Source organism: Magallana gigas, chromosome 9 (genome assembly GCF_963853765.1).
Source record: "Magallana gigas chromosome 9, xbMagGiga1.1, whole genome shotgun sequence".
NCBI lineage: Eukaryota > Metazoa > Mollusca > Bivalvia > Ostreida > Ostreidae > Magallana > Magallana gigas.
This window is the reverse complement of record NC_088861.1, coordinates 49456469-49471101: the sequence shown is the minus strand read 5'-3', so window position 1 is coordinate 49471101 and position 14633 is coordinate 49456469. Positions and strand designations below refer to the sequence as shown.

The 14633-nt window shown below is 29.9% G+C and overlaps 1 protein-coding gene across 4 annotated transcripts; it reads right to left on the bottom strand.

Moving 5' to 3' along the window:
• Window positions 1-1703: 1703 nt before the first annotated feature.
• Window positions 1704-12226, bottom strand: LOC117691874 (multiple epidermal growth factor-like domains protein 10). Of its 4 annotated transcripts, none has more exons than XM_066071976.1 (11): window positions 11796-12226; window positions 11222-11431; window positions 9334-9564; window positions 7531-7659; window positions 6790-6927; window positions 6181-6318; window positions 5740-5877; window positions 5292-5429; window positions 4363-4500; window positions 3937-4074; window positions 1704-3600 (listed from the first exon to the last, which is right to left on the bottom strand). In XM_066071976.1, the coding sequence occupies exons 1-11, from the start codon at window positions 11869-11871 to the stop codon at window positions 3296-3298; spliced, it is 1779 nt and encodes a 592-aa protein (XP_065928048.1). In that variant the 5' UTR covers window positions 11872-12226; the 3' UTR covers window positions 1704-3295. The 4 variants fall into 4 exon arrangements, with proteins under 4 accessions (XP_065928048.1, XP_065928047.1, XP_065928049.1 ...); XM_066071975.1 differs by having other exon boundaries at window positions 1705-3600; window positions 11213-11431; window positions 11796-12225; XM_066071977.1 differs by having other exon boundaries at window positions 1705-3600; window positions 11213-11394; window positions 11796-12223.
• Between the last annotated feature and the right edge of the window lie 2407 nt (window positions 12227-14633).

Below are 14633 nucleotides of genomic sequence, written 5' to 3'. Positions count from 1 at the left end.
TTTATTACAGCATTTTGTTGTTTCATATTATAGATATTGTAAGTATCATAGGATGCAATATCGTATTTTATATTATTGTTTTGATAAAAATTGTATCTTCTAATACGGCATGAAATAAACATATGATTATCATACAATTTTTAGCATATGATACTTTAATACGATATTGTGTCAAAACAGTATCCATGTATAACCAAGATCATTAACAATGATTTTCATACAATATGATAAAGGTGGTTTCATAAAGGTGATTCTTCATTAAAATGATGCCTCGTCACGGTGAGCTTTTAGATCTGTGATTATCTGTTTTTGAAAAGTCAGAGATGTAACTTGATGCGATTTATTGATTACTCAGGCACATAGAAGACACAAATGCGGGCAGGCACATAGAAGACACAAATGCGGGAAAAAATGCCTGTATGATCGTAGCTATTATATTTATGTGTTCAATATAGACAAATGTATTGATTAAAACAATATCTGAAAAACTATTGAAATAAAGTACACTAATGATAACTGTAACGGTACTCAATATTGTTTTTAAGAATTCATTAATAACAGAATAAAAGCTGAACAGACATGTTGTTTTAATAGTTATTATTATTCATTAACATAATCATCCACTGACAAATGCATTCAAAAGCACAGTCTCGGGGCTTTTATTGTCTCTAATTTGTATGTTACCTGTATTTAATGTCTCGAGAGATACAAAAAAATTGCATATTTAATGAAATTGAGTTAATATATACAATTTTTATATTATAATTTTATTATAATTTTATATTTTATAATTTTTATAAAAAAATTTATAATTTTTTAATAATTTATAATCGGTTACCACTGTTCCGACCGGTTAACTAGTTAGAAAATGTCATCCCTGGTAAATTGGTTAAAATTAAGTTGCTTCCTAAGCTATGTAATATTCTTTGTGTTTGGTTTTATCAAGTTCCGATGATACCTGGTCATTTGATATAATAGAACGAGCTTTAAAAGAGTATCTAAGGCAGTCATTCTGCTTGACGGGGTTTAAACAGCAGATAGCTCACAAACATATTAAACAGAACAGTAAGGAGTGGGGAGTGCAGCTGTCGATCGCGATGTCTCAAATCAATGCAGTCTGACCATTTGAGATCGATATGTTCTTGAATTGCTATATAAATATAAAAAAAAATTACGAGGTTGTTTATAACCATTTCTCCCAGACTCAAGTTTGTGTAGTTTTGGTTGAGCACACTTGCTGTGACGTAAAGGTTTAGACGTTTTGACCTGGGGACTTAAGCAGATGGGGAAAACGATATATGTATTCAATCGTATTTGAGATCAAAGTAAAGTGATTTCAGTTTATTATAATAATCAAATTAAACATAATGTAAGGTAGGGAATATTAATATTTCTCGTAGTTAGAACCCACAAAGGAGAACTCACTACATTGTTGTAAAATACCAAGGACTTATTTATTATTATGTATCATGATGTAATCACAATCATTATTTTTTTTAAGAATTTAAAAAGTTATACACCTTCGTTGCAAAATGAAAATAATACATAAGTTCAAAGCATTATAAATATGAAATATCGCTGCGTCGAAATTTAAAGTCTAGTTGACGTTTTTATTTAAGATTAAATAATACAGATTTAATATTCGCGAAACTATACTATATTCTTAAAAACAAATTTTAAATGAACTTTTTCAAACTGATTTAAGTTTAGAGGTTATTGTTGATTTTTATTATCTACATGGAGCTTTACAACTCTCTATTTAAAAATAGCAGGTTGGATTACGACGTCATTAGTAAATGTGTATATCATGATATCATGCTATATATTTTCCAACGTTAAGAAAGGTACAAAACTATAACCAATGTTTTTTACTATCATAATTTTATCAAATTTTTTGTTTGGAATACATATTTGTGATTTATTATAAATACGATAATATATGTCACGTCTGTCTATGCTGTACTGACACGGATTAGATTACAATAATAAAAACTTATGTTTACATGTAATGCTACAAATACAAAAACACAACATTATTCTATTTACGTATGAAATACAAAAATAGTACATCAAAGGGACTTGGACACGATTTGACTTAAAATTTTAAAATTTTGTTTTTCCATTTTTCATGTTTTTACTGATAAATATAGAAATTTATAATACTACGTCAAAATTTGAAACTCAAATATCAAGTACTAAGCAAGATACGGAGTTTATAATTCTTTGTTTTGTAAACAAAGCTCGAATATTGTCATTTTTACATATGTGTTGTATTGGTGTAAGTTTCAATCAAATATAACTTTCTTTTGATGATAATAGTATTTATGAAGATATTGAATTAGTTTAAATTGTTTTTTACATTTTAATTGGTCTAAGAAATGTTAAAATTCTACATTACATTTTTTGTAAACAACTATAAGACTCGAGCTTTGTTTACATAACTATCAATTCTTACCTCTGTATCTCGCTTGTATCTTGACTTCAACATTTAATATTTTGGTCAATCATTTAAATTGCACCAGTTAACCATTTGATACATAAAAAATAAAATGTTTGATCTCAAATCGTGTCCAAGTCCCTTTAAACATTGAACCTAACACAAACAATGTCAAACATAAAAAAAAACAAGCTACTTAAAAAACGAAAACAAATATCAAGTCAATGAAATTTACACTCACTTTGTACAACAAAATTCTTTGCAAGGTATTTGCATTCACTGACACGAAACCCTGCAACTTCATAGCTAAAAAAAATTAGGATTATCATCATTGTAATGACTTTTACACTCCTTGTTTATTTTATTTTCACTTTTTTTGGAGAGGGGGGTATACTTCCCAATTTTATATTGGGCATCGACGGATGTTAAATAATTTTTATTACATTTATTGTAAATTCCCCTGAGTATTCAGTGTTGTACTTTTACGTTTCATCCTGAGAAATGTTTGGAGTTTTGCCTATCCAACTGCTACAAAGGTAACTCTAACTAAGGAACACATTTAAGTGATGTGCATTGTACATGGCATTGTCCTAACTATAAAGGCTCCGGTTGATGCAACTATAAATTTGTCATTTTTCTATATAGCCTCTCCAAATTTTATCTCTAATCTATAAGGAAAATTGACCTGCGACGATATGGAATCTATGTTTTCTATAATTCAAAGGATTTTTAAATATATATAAAAAAAAAAAACCAAAATCTGAAGCTCGTTATTGATCGCCATTGATCACCTGGAAAGGAGCTCATAAATTATTGAATGGTTAAGTTGCGCTTTGCTGTCAAGCTCCGTAGGGTTATTCAATTTTGATAAATATGTTTCATTTCAACATAAGTGTTGTCTTCAGGAACATTGAAACACGTCTGATTTTCCACCGGACTCTTACACTTTGTATCGTCGTATATTCGCGCCATGTGCTCACTTTCAGCTTTCATATGTAAATCTTCAGCCTGGACTTCCTTTTTGCATTGCTTGAAATTTTGTTGTTCATACCGTCCTCTTCTATTACAAATTGTGGAGATTATCCAACAAATCCATGTCAGCCCCAATATCGAACATAACGAAAAAATAAAAAAGAGAAGGGTTCTTCTAGACAGTTCGTCAACTGAAACGTAAAGTTCATATAATGTCAACATATTTACCAGAGCCAATTGATGAAACAATGTTCATGAAAAAAGAAATATAAAATATTCTTTTATTGGTATCATCAGTATTCATTATATTACACAAAAATCTCATCATTTGCAGACCATTGAATAAGATACGACAGTTTACTTTGCCAATAGGTGTTTTTTATTTATTTTTTTGTAATTTTACAAATACTTAGAACATGTAATTTGATTCAACAGATATATATGAAATTTAAAATAAAAAGAAGTACACCTCATTATTCTAATAGATCATGATTTATATTGCCCACACAATTAGTCTACGTACTCACCTGTTTTGCATTGGTCACCATGGTAACCAGCATTACATCCAGTGAAGCATGTTCCATTGGTGTAAGAACACTGGTTTAAATCACGACAGTGTCCACAGGTCTCATTACAGTCAACTCCATACGTTCCTATCTCACAATCTGCAAGAGTTTCGTGTTTTGAAGACAGTTTTAATAAACAATAATCTTGGTTAACATTAATATGGATATGTTGATATATATCCTTCTATAATTTTTAATGTATTACTAAACGTGCTTTGGATTATTTTTTTAATTGACTCTTTAGTTGCATTGTATTGTTTGTTTAACCATTTATTTGCTTGCATATCAATATTTTTCTATGCATGAAAGTAAAACGGATATATAGAAATGTTTTGATTTGCTTCGTTTGACCAACAACAAGGAGTTGATAGCGAATCATCGTCGTACGTTGTGTACAATTGTCTTGTGTATATCCGGGTTCACATCCGTTTGGACAAACCCCATCCACGTGGTTACACTGCACCATATCTTTACAGTGTCCACAATCAGTGTGACAACCATCACCGTACTTCCTGTGTGTACATTCTGTAACACAAAAGCATCATCTTTCATTGCTTTTTAATAACGATTTCTAATTAACATCATCATTTTACACTAATTATACTTGTATACATTGCAGTGCAATACAATCTGTAAAGGAATATTTTAGCATGTGTCACCAGATTAATTGTTTGTTTACTGAAAGACCATCTTAGAAGGAGGTGTTGTCAATCAGAGATGTGCACTAAACAAAACTCCAAGTTGCTCAACCTGATAAACAATATTTTGGTAATAACAAAATTAATACTGATTTAAAACAGTTACACGTGACAAAAACTCAAACAAGAATGAAGCGTTTTCAGCATGTACTTTATATTCTTGGCAACCTTTTTAGTTATAGGCATTAGTCTTAGTAAGAGTATCAAATGAAAAATTCTTAAAATGCAGAATAAGGGAAAAACCAAGAGCACCGGAATCTTCCTTTCTGGAATGTTCTTGCAACATGTTGTACTTAGTTTAAATCTATTGTGTATTCGCCCTTAACATTGTTTTAAACTTTTGGGAATCCGTAAATAAAGTTAGTTATGATGAAAAATGTATGTTGTCAATTCTGTAATTTTGCCAGCTGAAAGATAGTTGACATGCAATTAAGTTGTGGTAACATAACATATTTTTTTAGACGGCTCACTTGAGTTAAATACAAGATATGTTATTTTGCAAGGTAAACATGTTTTTTCTTAAAATAAAAGGAATGCAAATATCATTAAAGTTTGCAAATTAAAAACAGTAATTTATCTACATGTTAAAGAGAATAGTAATATAAGTCATATGCTCACGTGCTTTACACAGATGTCCACTATACCCAGCCATACACCCCGTTAAGCATCTTCCGTTTGATTGCAAACATTGGTTTGAGTCCTGACAATGACCACATGGCTCCCTGCATTGAACACCATACCATCCTTTGTCACAGACTGTGTTTTCAATTGTAAAATAAAAAGACGAAAATGGTAAAAAAAAAAGTATGAATGTTACATCAATATGTTTATGAATGAACTAATTGAGTATACGAAAAAGAAACGAACAAAACATTGTTGTTCATCGATATTTGCATAAATTTGAGGTATGTCTACTTAAAGAGTCATTTTTTTTATTATAAAAAAGAGAAAGCGTGATGCAAATGAAACAAAATTGAAAATGAGCTACAAAACAACTTTTGAAAAGTGAGTGTCTCTATAAAATAAAATGAGAAATATAATTTGTTCGGTAACATTTTCGGCGCACCTGTTTTACACTTATCTCCTATGAATCCTGGTTCACATCCGTTTTTACACGTCCCATCTACGTGGTGGCATTTTATCATGTTTTTACAGTAACCGCAATGAAGCTGACAAGCCTCCCCATACCTTCGTGCAGAGCATTCTGTAGGATATAATTTTACGCATAATAGTGAAGACAGAATTGTTAAAAAGTACTACTACAGTTTTTAATCAGAGTCCTAATGGAAATAAGCTTATAGATTTACAATATATCTCTCGATTACTTAATTGAAGATTAATAGGAGAAAAACTGGTTCACGGAGACTAGTTTTCGCGATCAAAATGTAGATTATATATACAGATCATGTATGATTCGCAGCAACAACTTTTTGCGACGAGGGGTACGTAAATTTTTCTCGCACGCGAATTAAATTTGGTTTACATCATATGAAAAACATGTACTCACGTGTTTTGCAGATTGCACCTTGATACCCAGCATCACACCCTTTTAGACATATCCCATTGCTATTGGAACACTGGCGGACGTCTAGACAGTGTCCACAAGTTTCACTGCATTCATCTCCATATGATCCCAATTCACATTCTCAAACACGAACAAAAAAAATCAACTATAATATTAATGCTTTGTGCTAGTAACAATAAAAAAAGTTCATCTAAATATTACAAAAGGAATATTAAAATCAAATGCATACACATGTTGAAAACAAACAGAGATATAAACATAACTATAACATACATTTATATTCAACTGAGAGGTATTTTAAACAATCCCTTTTTAATAAAACTTGTGTTGTATTTGTGAGATATTGTTGATTGATTATTTGGTTTAATAAAGTTTAATAGAAATAAATTATATGATAAAACAATATGAATTGCTTCTTCTTTTAATTAAGAATTGGGGGAGAGGGTCGAAAAAGGTTATTTGTGGTTAAAAATCGCTGAAAGAAAATTGACCGAATTCCATGTACGATTAAATAAAAAAGACAACATTTATATCATATTACGAAATATGTTTTTGATAAGCTGCGCTTGGAATTTTTAACAATCCACTCACTTTGTGTACACATGGGTTGTTTATATCCCGGCTTACACCCTTTTACACATGTCCCATTAATATGACTACACTCGTTCATATGTCTGCAATAGCCACAATCATTATGGCATTGTTTTCCATATTTACCATTTGTGCATTCTAAAAATAAAGTATTAATACTGCTTAAAAGTCATAAAACGAATTGTGAATATAGTTGTCATTGGTAAAAAAAAAATGAATGGATAAAATAGGTGTAGGTTTTGGAGACAAAATGACATACTCTGCATTTTGAGGACTAGGCAAAGTTGGCAAGAATGGGAAAAAGTAAATATTGAGCGTTTTAACATTTCTTAACATTTTATTATATAAATATATATGAAAACCCAGGTAATATTCTTAAAAGCATTATCCTTAAAATCAGAGAGTTAATTCAACATAGATACTTTTGTAACTTGTACATTCAAGTTCACAAAATCGCTTGACCTCTCAATAAATCAGATGTCATTTGGAAAATGCCATATCATTTCTATGTGCCCAAAAACAAGCAGACAGCAATCATTGTAGAAACTCAAAACTATATACAACTATTTTGTGTTATAAGTTTGATCACTAACATCTTTGAGTTCTAAGGGTTTATCAAATGATATCAGTAAGATTTATATTTGCAAGTTTTATTTTTTTTAAATAGTAACAATTAATCTCCTCATGACCTCTTGAACTTAACATTGAAATTAATGATAAACAAACTTGTCTATACATCACCTATGTCACACTTGTCGCCTATATATCCAGGTTTACACTCCAGACAGGTGCCTGTGTCCATGTGACAGTATTGGCAATTAACATTTGAGCAACAATCTATTCCGTAGTAAAACCCAGTATTGGGACATCCTAGGCAAAATATGATATTAGTGAACGGCATTAAGATATTTTTTTAGCTTTAAATTGTCCGTTTTCATATTAATACATTTGGAAAAAGTTGATCTTATATTTAGAAAAATAAATTTTCAGTATTAAAACCTAGTTTACTATACAAAAATACACAGCATAATTTTTGTGATGGTACTTAAAGCTTCTTGTATACATTTTTTATTTTAAAAAACAATGGATTGTGTTTGCGGTGAGATGTGAAACATCATTATTCATGATATATTTGATCCTTGATATTTTTTAGAATGAGTTAAAAATGTATGAAAAATAGTGAAAATCCTTCCAATCTAATTGAAAAATGCTTATTTAAAATTATTGATATTGCTTTTATGCAAATGAGTTAAAAGTTAAAAGCAATATATATATTCAATTACCTTAAAATTATTACTAAAAAAGGAGAACTTAGTGGGACTTTTTTTATTTGGAATAAACATGCTTGGTGGCATATCAAATCATAAATTTATATTTATTGTCCTTCCTTCCTAAAAAAAGAAGTCAAATGTAGATTTTATTACTTGATAGGAAAACATCGATTTTTTTGATTTTTTTAAGGGGGGGGGGGGGGGGGCAATATCTTAACTATTAAACAAAAACCTGAAGAAGGATGTAAATCCCGAAAGCGCTAGTGAATAGAAACTTTGGAACTGTTCATTTTCTTTTTTGATTATATATATATATATATATATATATATATATATATATATATATATATATATATATATATATATATATATATATATATATATATATATATATATAATCAAAAAAGAAAATGAACAGTTCCAAAGTTTCTATTCACTAGCGCTTTCTGGATTTACATCCTTCTTCAGGTGAATGTACATAAGTTATAAGTACATAACTTATGTACGTTCACCTGAAGAAGGATGTAAATCCAGAAAGCGCTAGTGAATAGAAACTTTGGAACTGTTCATTTTCTTTTTCTTTTTTGATTATTTATACTTATCACCTTTCACTCATTTTGGATTATATATATATATTCCTTAAAAAATTGTTTCACTATATTTTAGATAGAAATATAATGTATTGATAGTCCACAAAATTTACTGTTGTTATTTACTTGAATTTGTATTTAACACAGGCGCATATATACATGTAATTCCTATCCAGATGAGCCTGCTAATTAATAGGCACGTAGATCAGGAGCGCCCACTTTTTGGTGTTGAAATAGAAATAACAGGAACAATTAATGTTATTATACTTTCATGTTAAATACTGAAATCTGATTGGTTTAGACGCAGTTGGTTATTATATTCTATTCTATCGTTCTATTACCCTCAGCGTTAGCAACACACTTGGCAACGGGTATCACAACGAATTGTTACGTGCGCGTAAATTATGCGCGTACAATTCGCCGTAGAATTCAGTTTATTTCTATATAAAAGCAGTGAAATATTCATTAAAAATTTTCATTAAAAATAAGACATTGAGTATAATAAATAGTGCTTGTTTGGGAGGGTAACCGTTGAAAGGACATGTTTAAAATTAGTATGTCTAATTTTCTGATTTAAGTTGTTAATTTGGCGATTTATAAGTCCTTTATGATATTTAGTACAACAAAAACGGACATTAAATGCTTTCCTAAAAAACATTTAATAAACATAAAGTATATCTTACCATATGCTTCTACTTCACAAAGAAAATTCGCAGCAAATGTATAGTTAAAGCGAGGATACATGACTTGCGGGCGTTTTTCGTTATAGTATATCACATATTGTGCTTTTGTCGAGCATGAAATGTTAGCAATAGCAGGCACCGTGTCTATTGTATAGTCACTGTCGTTGAAGCACATTAACCCATCTGATATATCTGTTGTATTTGAAACATACACAGAAGATCCAACAGTTCCTGAATAATCAAGCAATCATGAATTAATTTTAACAGCTTCATATTAAAAAAAAAATGGGAACTAAATGATTGTCATTTAAAATAGCATTTTCCATATATTCATTCATCTATATAATACACCTATTCATTGTACACTTAACCAATGGATGTAGTTGGGATAGCTATATATCAAACTTGAGACAGGAACTATTTTTCGAGGGCTTATAAACATTCACTGCCTTTATTAAATTAGTAAATAGTTTAGTAAGATATTCCTTTTTTATCTATTTCATTGGCACTTAAATCACGGGTATGTGTAATAATGTTTTTTAAATCGCCAAAATGTTCAGAATAAATATTTTTGGACAGACTACAGTACCTACATAAAGCAAATGGATACACATTAAAATACACACAATATAATTTTGTTTTGTGTACATAGATTATAAGGGAAGAAAACAATTAAATTCTTCAACGATTTTTAAATAGGTGCCCTGATTTATAATCATATATATAATCTGTCACATGTTTAATATTGATTTCTAAATGGAACATAATTCAATCACTAGCTTTATGTACTTCTATAATTACAAACAAAGACGTTTAGCCAATAAGCAATGGAATGACTGGATCAGAGTAATTGACTTCACTTTTATTATTTCAATACGTCCGTAAACTATCATAATTGAATTTTACATGATTAGTAATTAACTGTGCTCAAAAACCAATTTTCATTTCTGAACAACTTTTCTTTTCTTTTATATATACATGTATAGAAGTTTATGTTTGACAAACGTTGAATAAATAAAATGCAATTCTTTTCTCGAATGTGCGATTTTAGCTTTGATAGAAAGAACATTATTTTAGACCACAAACAAAAGTTTGGTAAAACTTAAATATTATTTTGTAAAACATGAACAGATTGTGTTGATAACTCTACAGTATATATGAAATCTTTTAAAATAAATGATTCATGCATAAAACTGATATGTTGCACCAGGAAGTAGAAGTTTGCCCTTTTCCTCACTTTTGTTTTTAAAGCAGGCTTTTATCCAAAATTAACATATTGAAATCTTATTTGGGAGATTGTTAAAAAATTATTATTAAAAATGTCATAAGGAACAAATTTAAAGCAAAAAGATACGAAACCCCGTCCTCGATTTAAAAAAAATCACCATGCCTGTTTATGCGACCAAGTTGTGACTTTTTATTCAAACGATCCGAAAATCTAAAATATCATGTTGAAACAATTAACCGCAGATTGAACTAACACACAAAAAAAAGATTGAAGTTTTTCAGTCAGCTACAAAAATATATAGATATAGTAATAAAGCTACATATATTCAATTTCAGTAAAGATCATTATCCCTATTCACACCTCTAAATATACATCCAGTAGCTTATTCATTTATGTTTTTAAAAATGAGCACAGGAAAAAAAAAAATAAGAAAACATGTTGACCCAATATATACAAAGAAACTCTGGTTTAACAAAGCGCAAAAACCTTTTAACTGAACAAGTATTCCACGCGCTTTAGCGGGCTATCATCTAGTTGATAAATTCACGGACCGATAATCAATTTAGAAAAATTATTTAGGGGTTTTTTTTTTATTGAAGAAACGTTAACTATAAAGTTGGTAAAATAGAAAAAGTAAAATTTAAGCTTTACCCCACTTACGATAGTTCTTCATGTAGTAGATGATAATGTAATGAATTTTATGGATGCCTGTCAGGTTCACCCACCAGGTGGCGTTCTGTTCACCGTACGTCATAGAACACTCTCCTTCTTTCCAAGATAGGTTTGATTTACGACCATCTACTGCATTTTGGGCGTCATCTTCATCCCAAGGTCTATTTTGATATGCCGGTTTGTTGAGTGCAATATTGACTGTCAATGTATCACTTGAATATGTTATTATAATTCAAAACAAGATTTGTGTGTCCTTTGTATTCTTAAAATAATCTCATATTACTCTCAAATATTAAACACTACTATTATTTAGGAATTGAACACTGCTTAATACATAGTTTGTATTTATAACCTAAGAATAAATAAGTAACTTCTTTGATTGATACTATAAAGTAATATTGGAAAAAAAATTATTTGTAAGGTCAATTTAAAAAGTATGGATGACATTTTGTGTTAATTCACCTATCCGCATCATTACCACTCTTTTAATGCTGAATGAAATACAAATATTTTCGAACTATAAAAATTATATAAAAGATATATATAAAAAACATTTACTTACCAAATGCCGCAGTAGAACTCAACAGACAACTGCAAACGATTATTTTGTAAAGATTGTCATCAAGCGGCAACAACATGATAAGGGTTCTGGTTAGGTCAAACTCAATCTTGTTAAAGCGCCTACAGGCGAAATATGATTTTTTTAACTTAAAGTCAAATAAGCTGCATGAATGTCTTGAAAGATATTAAGCTTTAAGAATGTAAATTCACAAAAGCAATTATAACCTGTTGAATGAAAAGGAAGTAAAAATACCAATTACAAGCTTAGGCGGTTTTATACTTTCTTTTTTTTCAAGAGGTTTGTTTTGCCTTATCTGTGTGGCTGTTGGTTTGCATATATCTACGTAGTGACTACATAGAAATTCGTAAATTTAAATACCAAATAGAAATCTATTTAATTTTAAAGAAGGACAAAAATCACTTGGCAACCGGTGCAATAATGATATACTATTTAAGACATTGAATGTTGCATATATCATTTATCGTGTGTCAGAACTATACGATACAGTAGATTAAGATGTTGGAAATTTCTAAAATTTCAGTTTGCTTTAAAGAGTATTCTTATTTTGTTTTACATTTTCTTTAAGAATTAAATGTCAAACCTAACGATACATATCCAAACTGAGATGCTGTAGAAATTCTTAAACATATTTTTGTGTTTGCGATAAAAGTTTTTCTATCTCTATTTAAATTACGATTTGTTGTTGAGACAAAGGAAACTGTTTCCATTACTTTGTGACTAATTTTAACGAAAATACAAATACCTATCGATAAAGTAGAATTGAAATCGATCAACGAATAAACATCTTAGAAGTCTTCATTGATACATCATCTATTTGTATATATTTGTTTATATAAACGAAAATAAATATCTTAACAAAACTATAAAGAAAATTTCTCTATTCAGAAATTGTCATCGCTATAATATGAATATGTTCCATTTGTTTCTTTCTATTAAACTTTCTATTTTGGGCTGAGTATTGAAATCCAAGGCAGAAGAGGGTGCATTTCAGAACAGAAAATTAGATAATCAGGACTTTTTTCGTCAAGTTGATAAACGCTGTTTGGGCACAAAAATATTATAATTATCGAAATATTGAGCAAAATGTTGTAGACGCAGAAACTTCGGACAGAGTATGGCTGTTATCTCAATTATAAGAAGACTGAGTATTATACGTGAATAAACAAACCTATCCCTCATTTCTTTTCATTTACTTCACACTAGGTCATTGGTATAGAAGGTACAACGTATAATGTATTTGTTAAACATAAAGATATTCAAATAAATGTAGTAATCGATAAAGAATGTGAAAGACCAGTCCAGTCAGTTTCTAAATAAGTATTAATAAAGTAACGTATATGTCATCAAAATATTTTTATTTTTGTTCACTAGTACTGAAGAATGTTCTTAAGATATATTCACATCATTTATAAGAAATCAATGTTGGCAATGATAAAACACCTACTATAGCAACAGTGTCTCCGTTCTCGAACTGTTCTGAACCTATTCTGTCAAAAGTTAGTTTAAGAATAAGGTCATTCGGTCTGAAAAGAAATCATACACAGAATGAACAAACTATTTACAAAAGGTTATGTACCGACGATATTCAAGTGCTTTTCATCTTCATGGTTTAAAAAACTTCCTGTTGTGCACGATGTCGCAATACTTATTTAGGAATTTTAATATTGGCCAGTTCAAGAGTGTAATTTGTTCTGCATTTATCAAAACATTTAACAAACAAATACAGTTGTGTAAAAACCTCTTTAGTGCATTCATAAGTTAGGCCGCATTTTCAAGATAAAATGCCAAATACCCAATTTAAAGAGTAAGGATAATTGTTCGTTTATGATCTGGATACGCGTATATTTTAGAATGCACTAAAGGTGAAAAGTGTACTCTATATTTTGGCGAATTCCTGTCTTGAAAAAAAAAATACGCATGTTTAAGTTAGGGTGTAGTTTCCTATTTTGACCAAACTTCATTGAATGAATAAAAAGAGATGTAACATCATTAACTTATTATAACCTAAAGTGGACATACATTTAAGCACTCAGAGTTTACGTCTAAACTACGTATAAAATAAGGTGTCGATACATTAAACAATATTTGTATATTTTACTTTCCAATTTTTACTTCTTCAATTTTCTTGTTGATTTACTTATTTGTTGGTGTAGAATTATTTGTGTTCACTTTATTATCGCTATCAATATTCTATCGTGTATTAACTTGTAGTTAGTCATCGACTGTGTATCCTGCGTAGTTGTTCGTGTATCGTACGTAATCGTTCGTGTGTCTAACGAAATCTTTGGTGTGTCTAACGTAATCGTTTGTATGTCTAACGTAATCGTTTGTTTGTCTAACGTAATCGTTTGTGTGTCTAACGTAATCGTTCGTGTGTCTAACGTAATCGTTCGTGTGTCTAACGTAATCGTTTGTGTGTCTAACGTAATCGTTCGTGTGTCTAACGTAATCGTTCGTGTGTCTAACGTAATCGTTTGTGTGTCTAACGTAATCGTTCGTGTGTCTAACGTAATCGTACGTGTATCTTACGTAATCGTTCGTGTATCTTGCGTAATTGTTCGTGGGTCCAGCATGACCGTGTGTATAAAGATCGTTCATGTGAATTCATTAGTTAAAAGGCACTTTTGAACACTGGGTATTTCCTACAAGTTATGTGAAATTAAACCAAAGGCGCGCTTGTTACTACAACATTTTTATATAAATGACGATATTCATAAAAAAAAATCTACAGCAACATTGTGCTCTACACGTCGAGCTTTTGAAGTATGATGTTTAATTTATGATTTTAAGAATGTGTTGAAAAAGCCTTTTATAGTA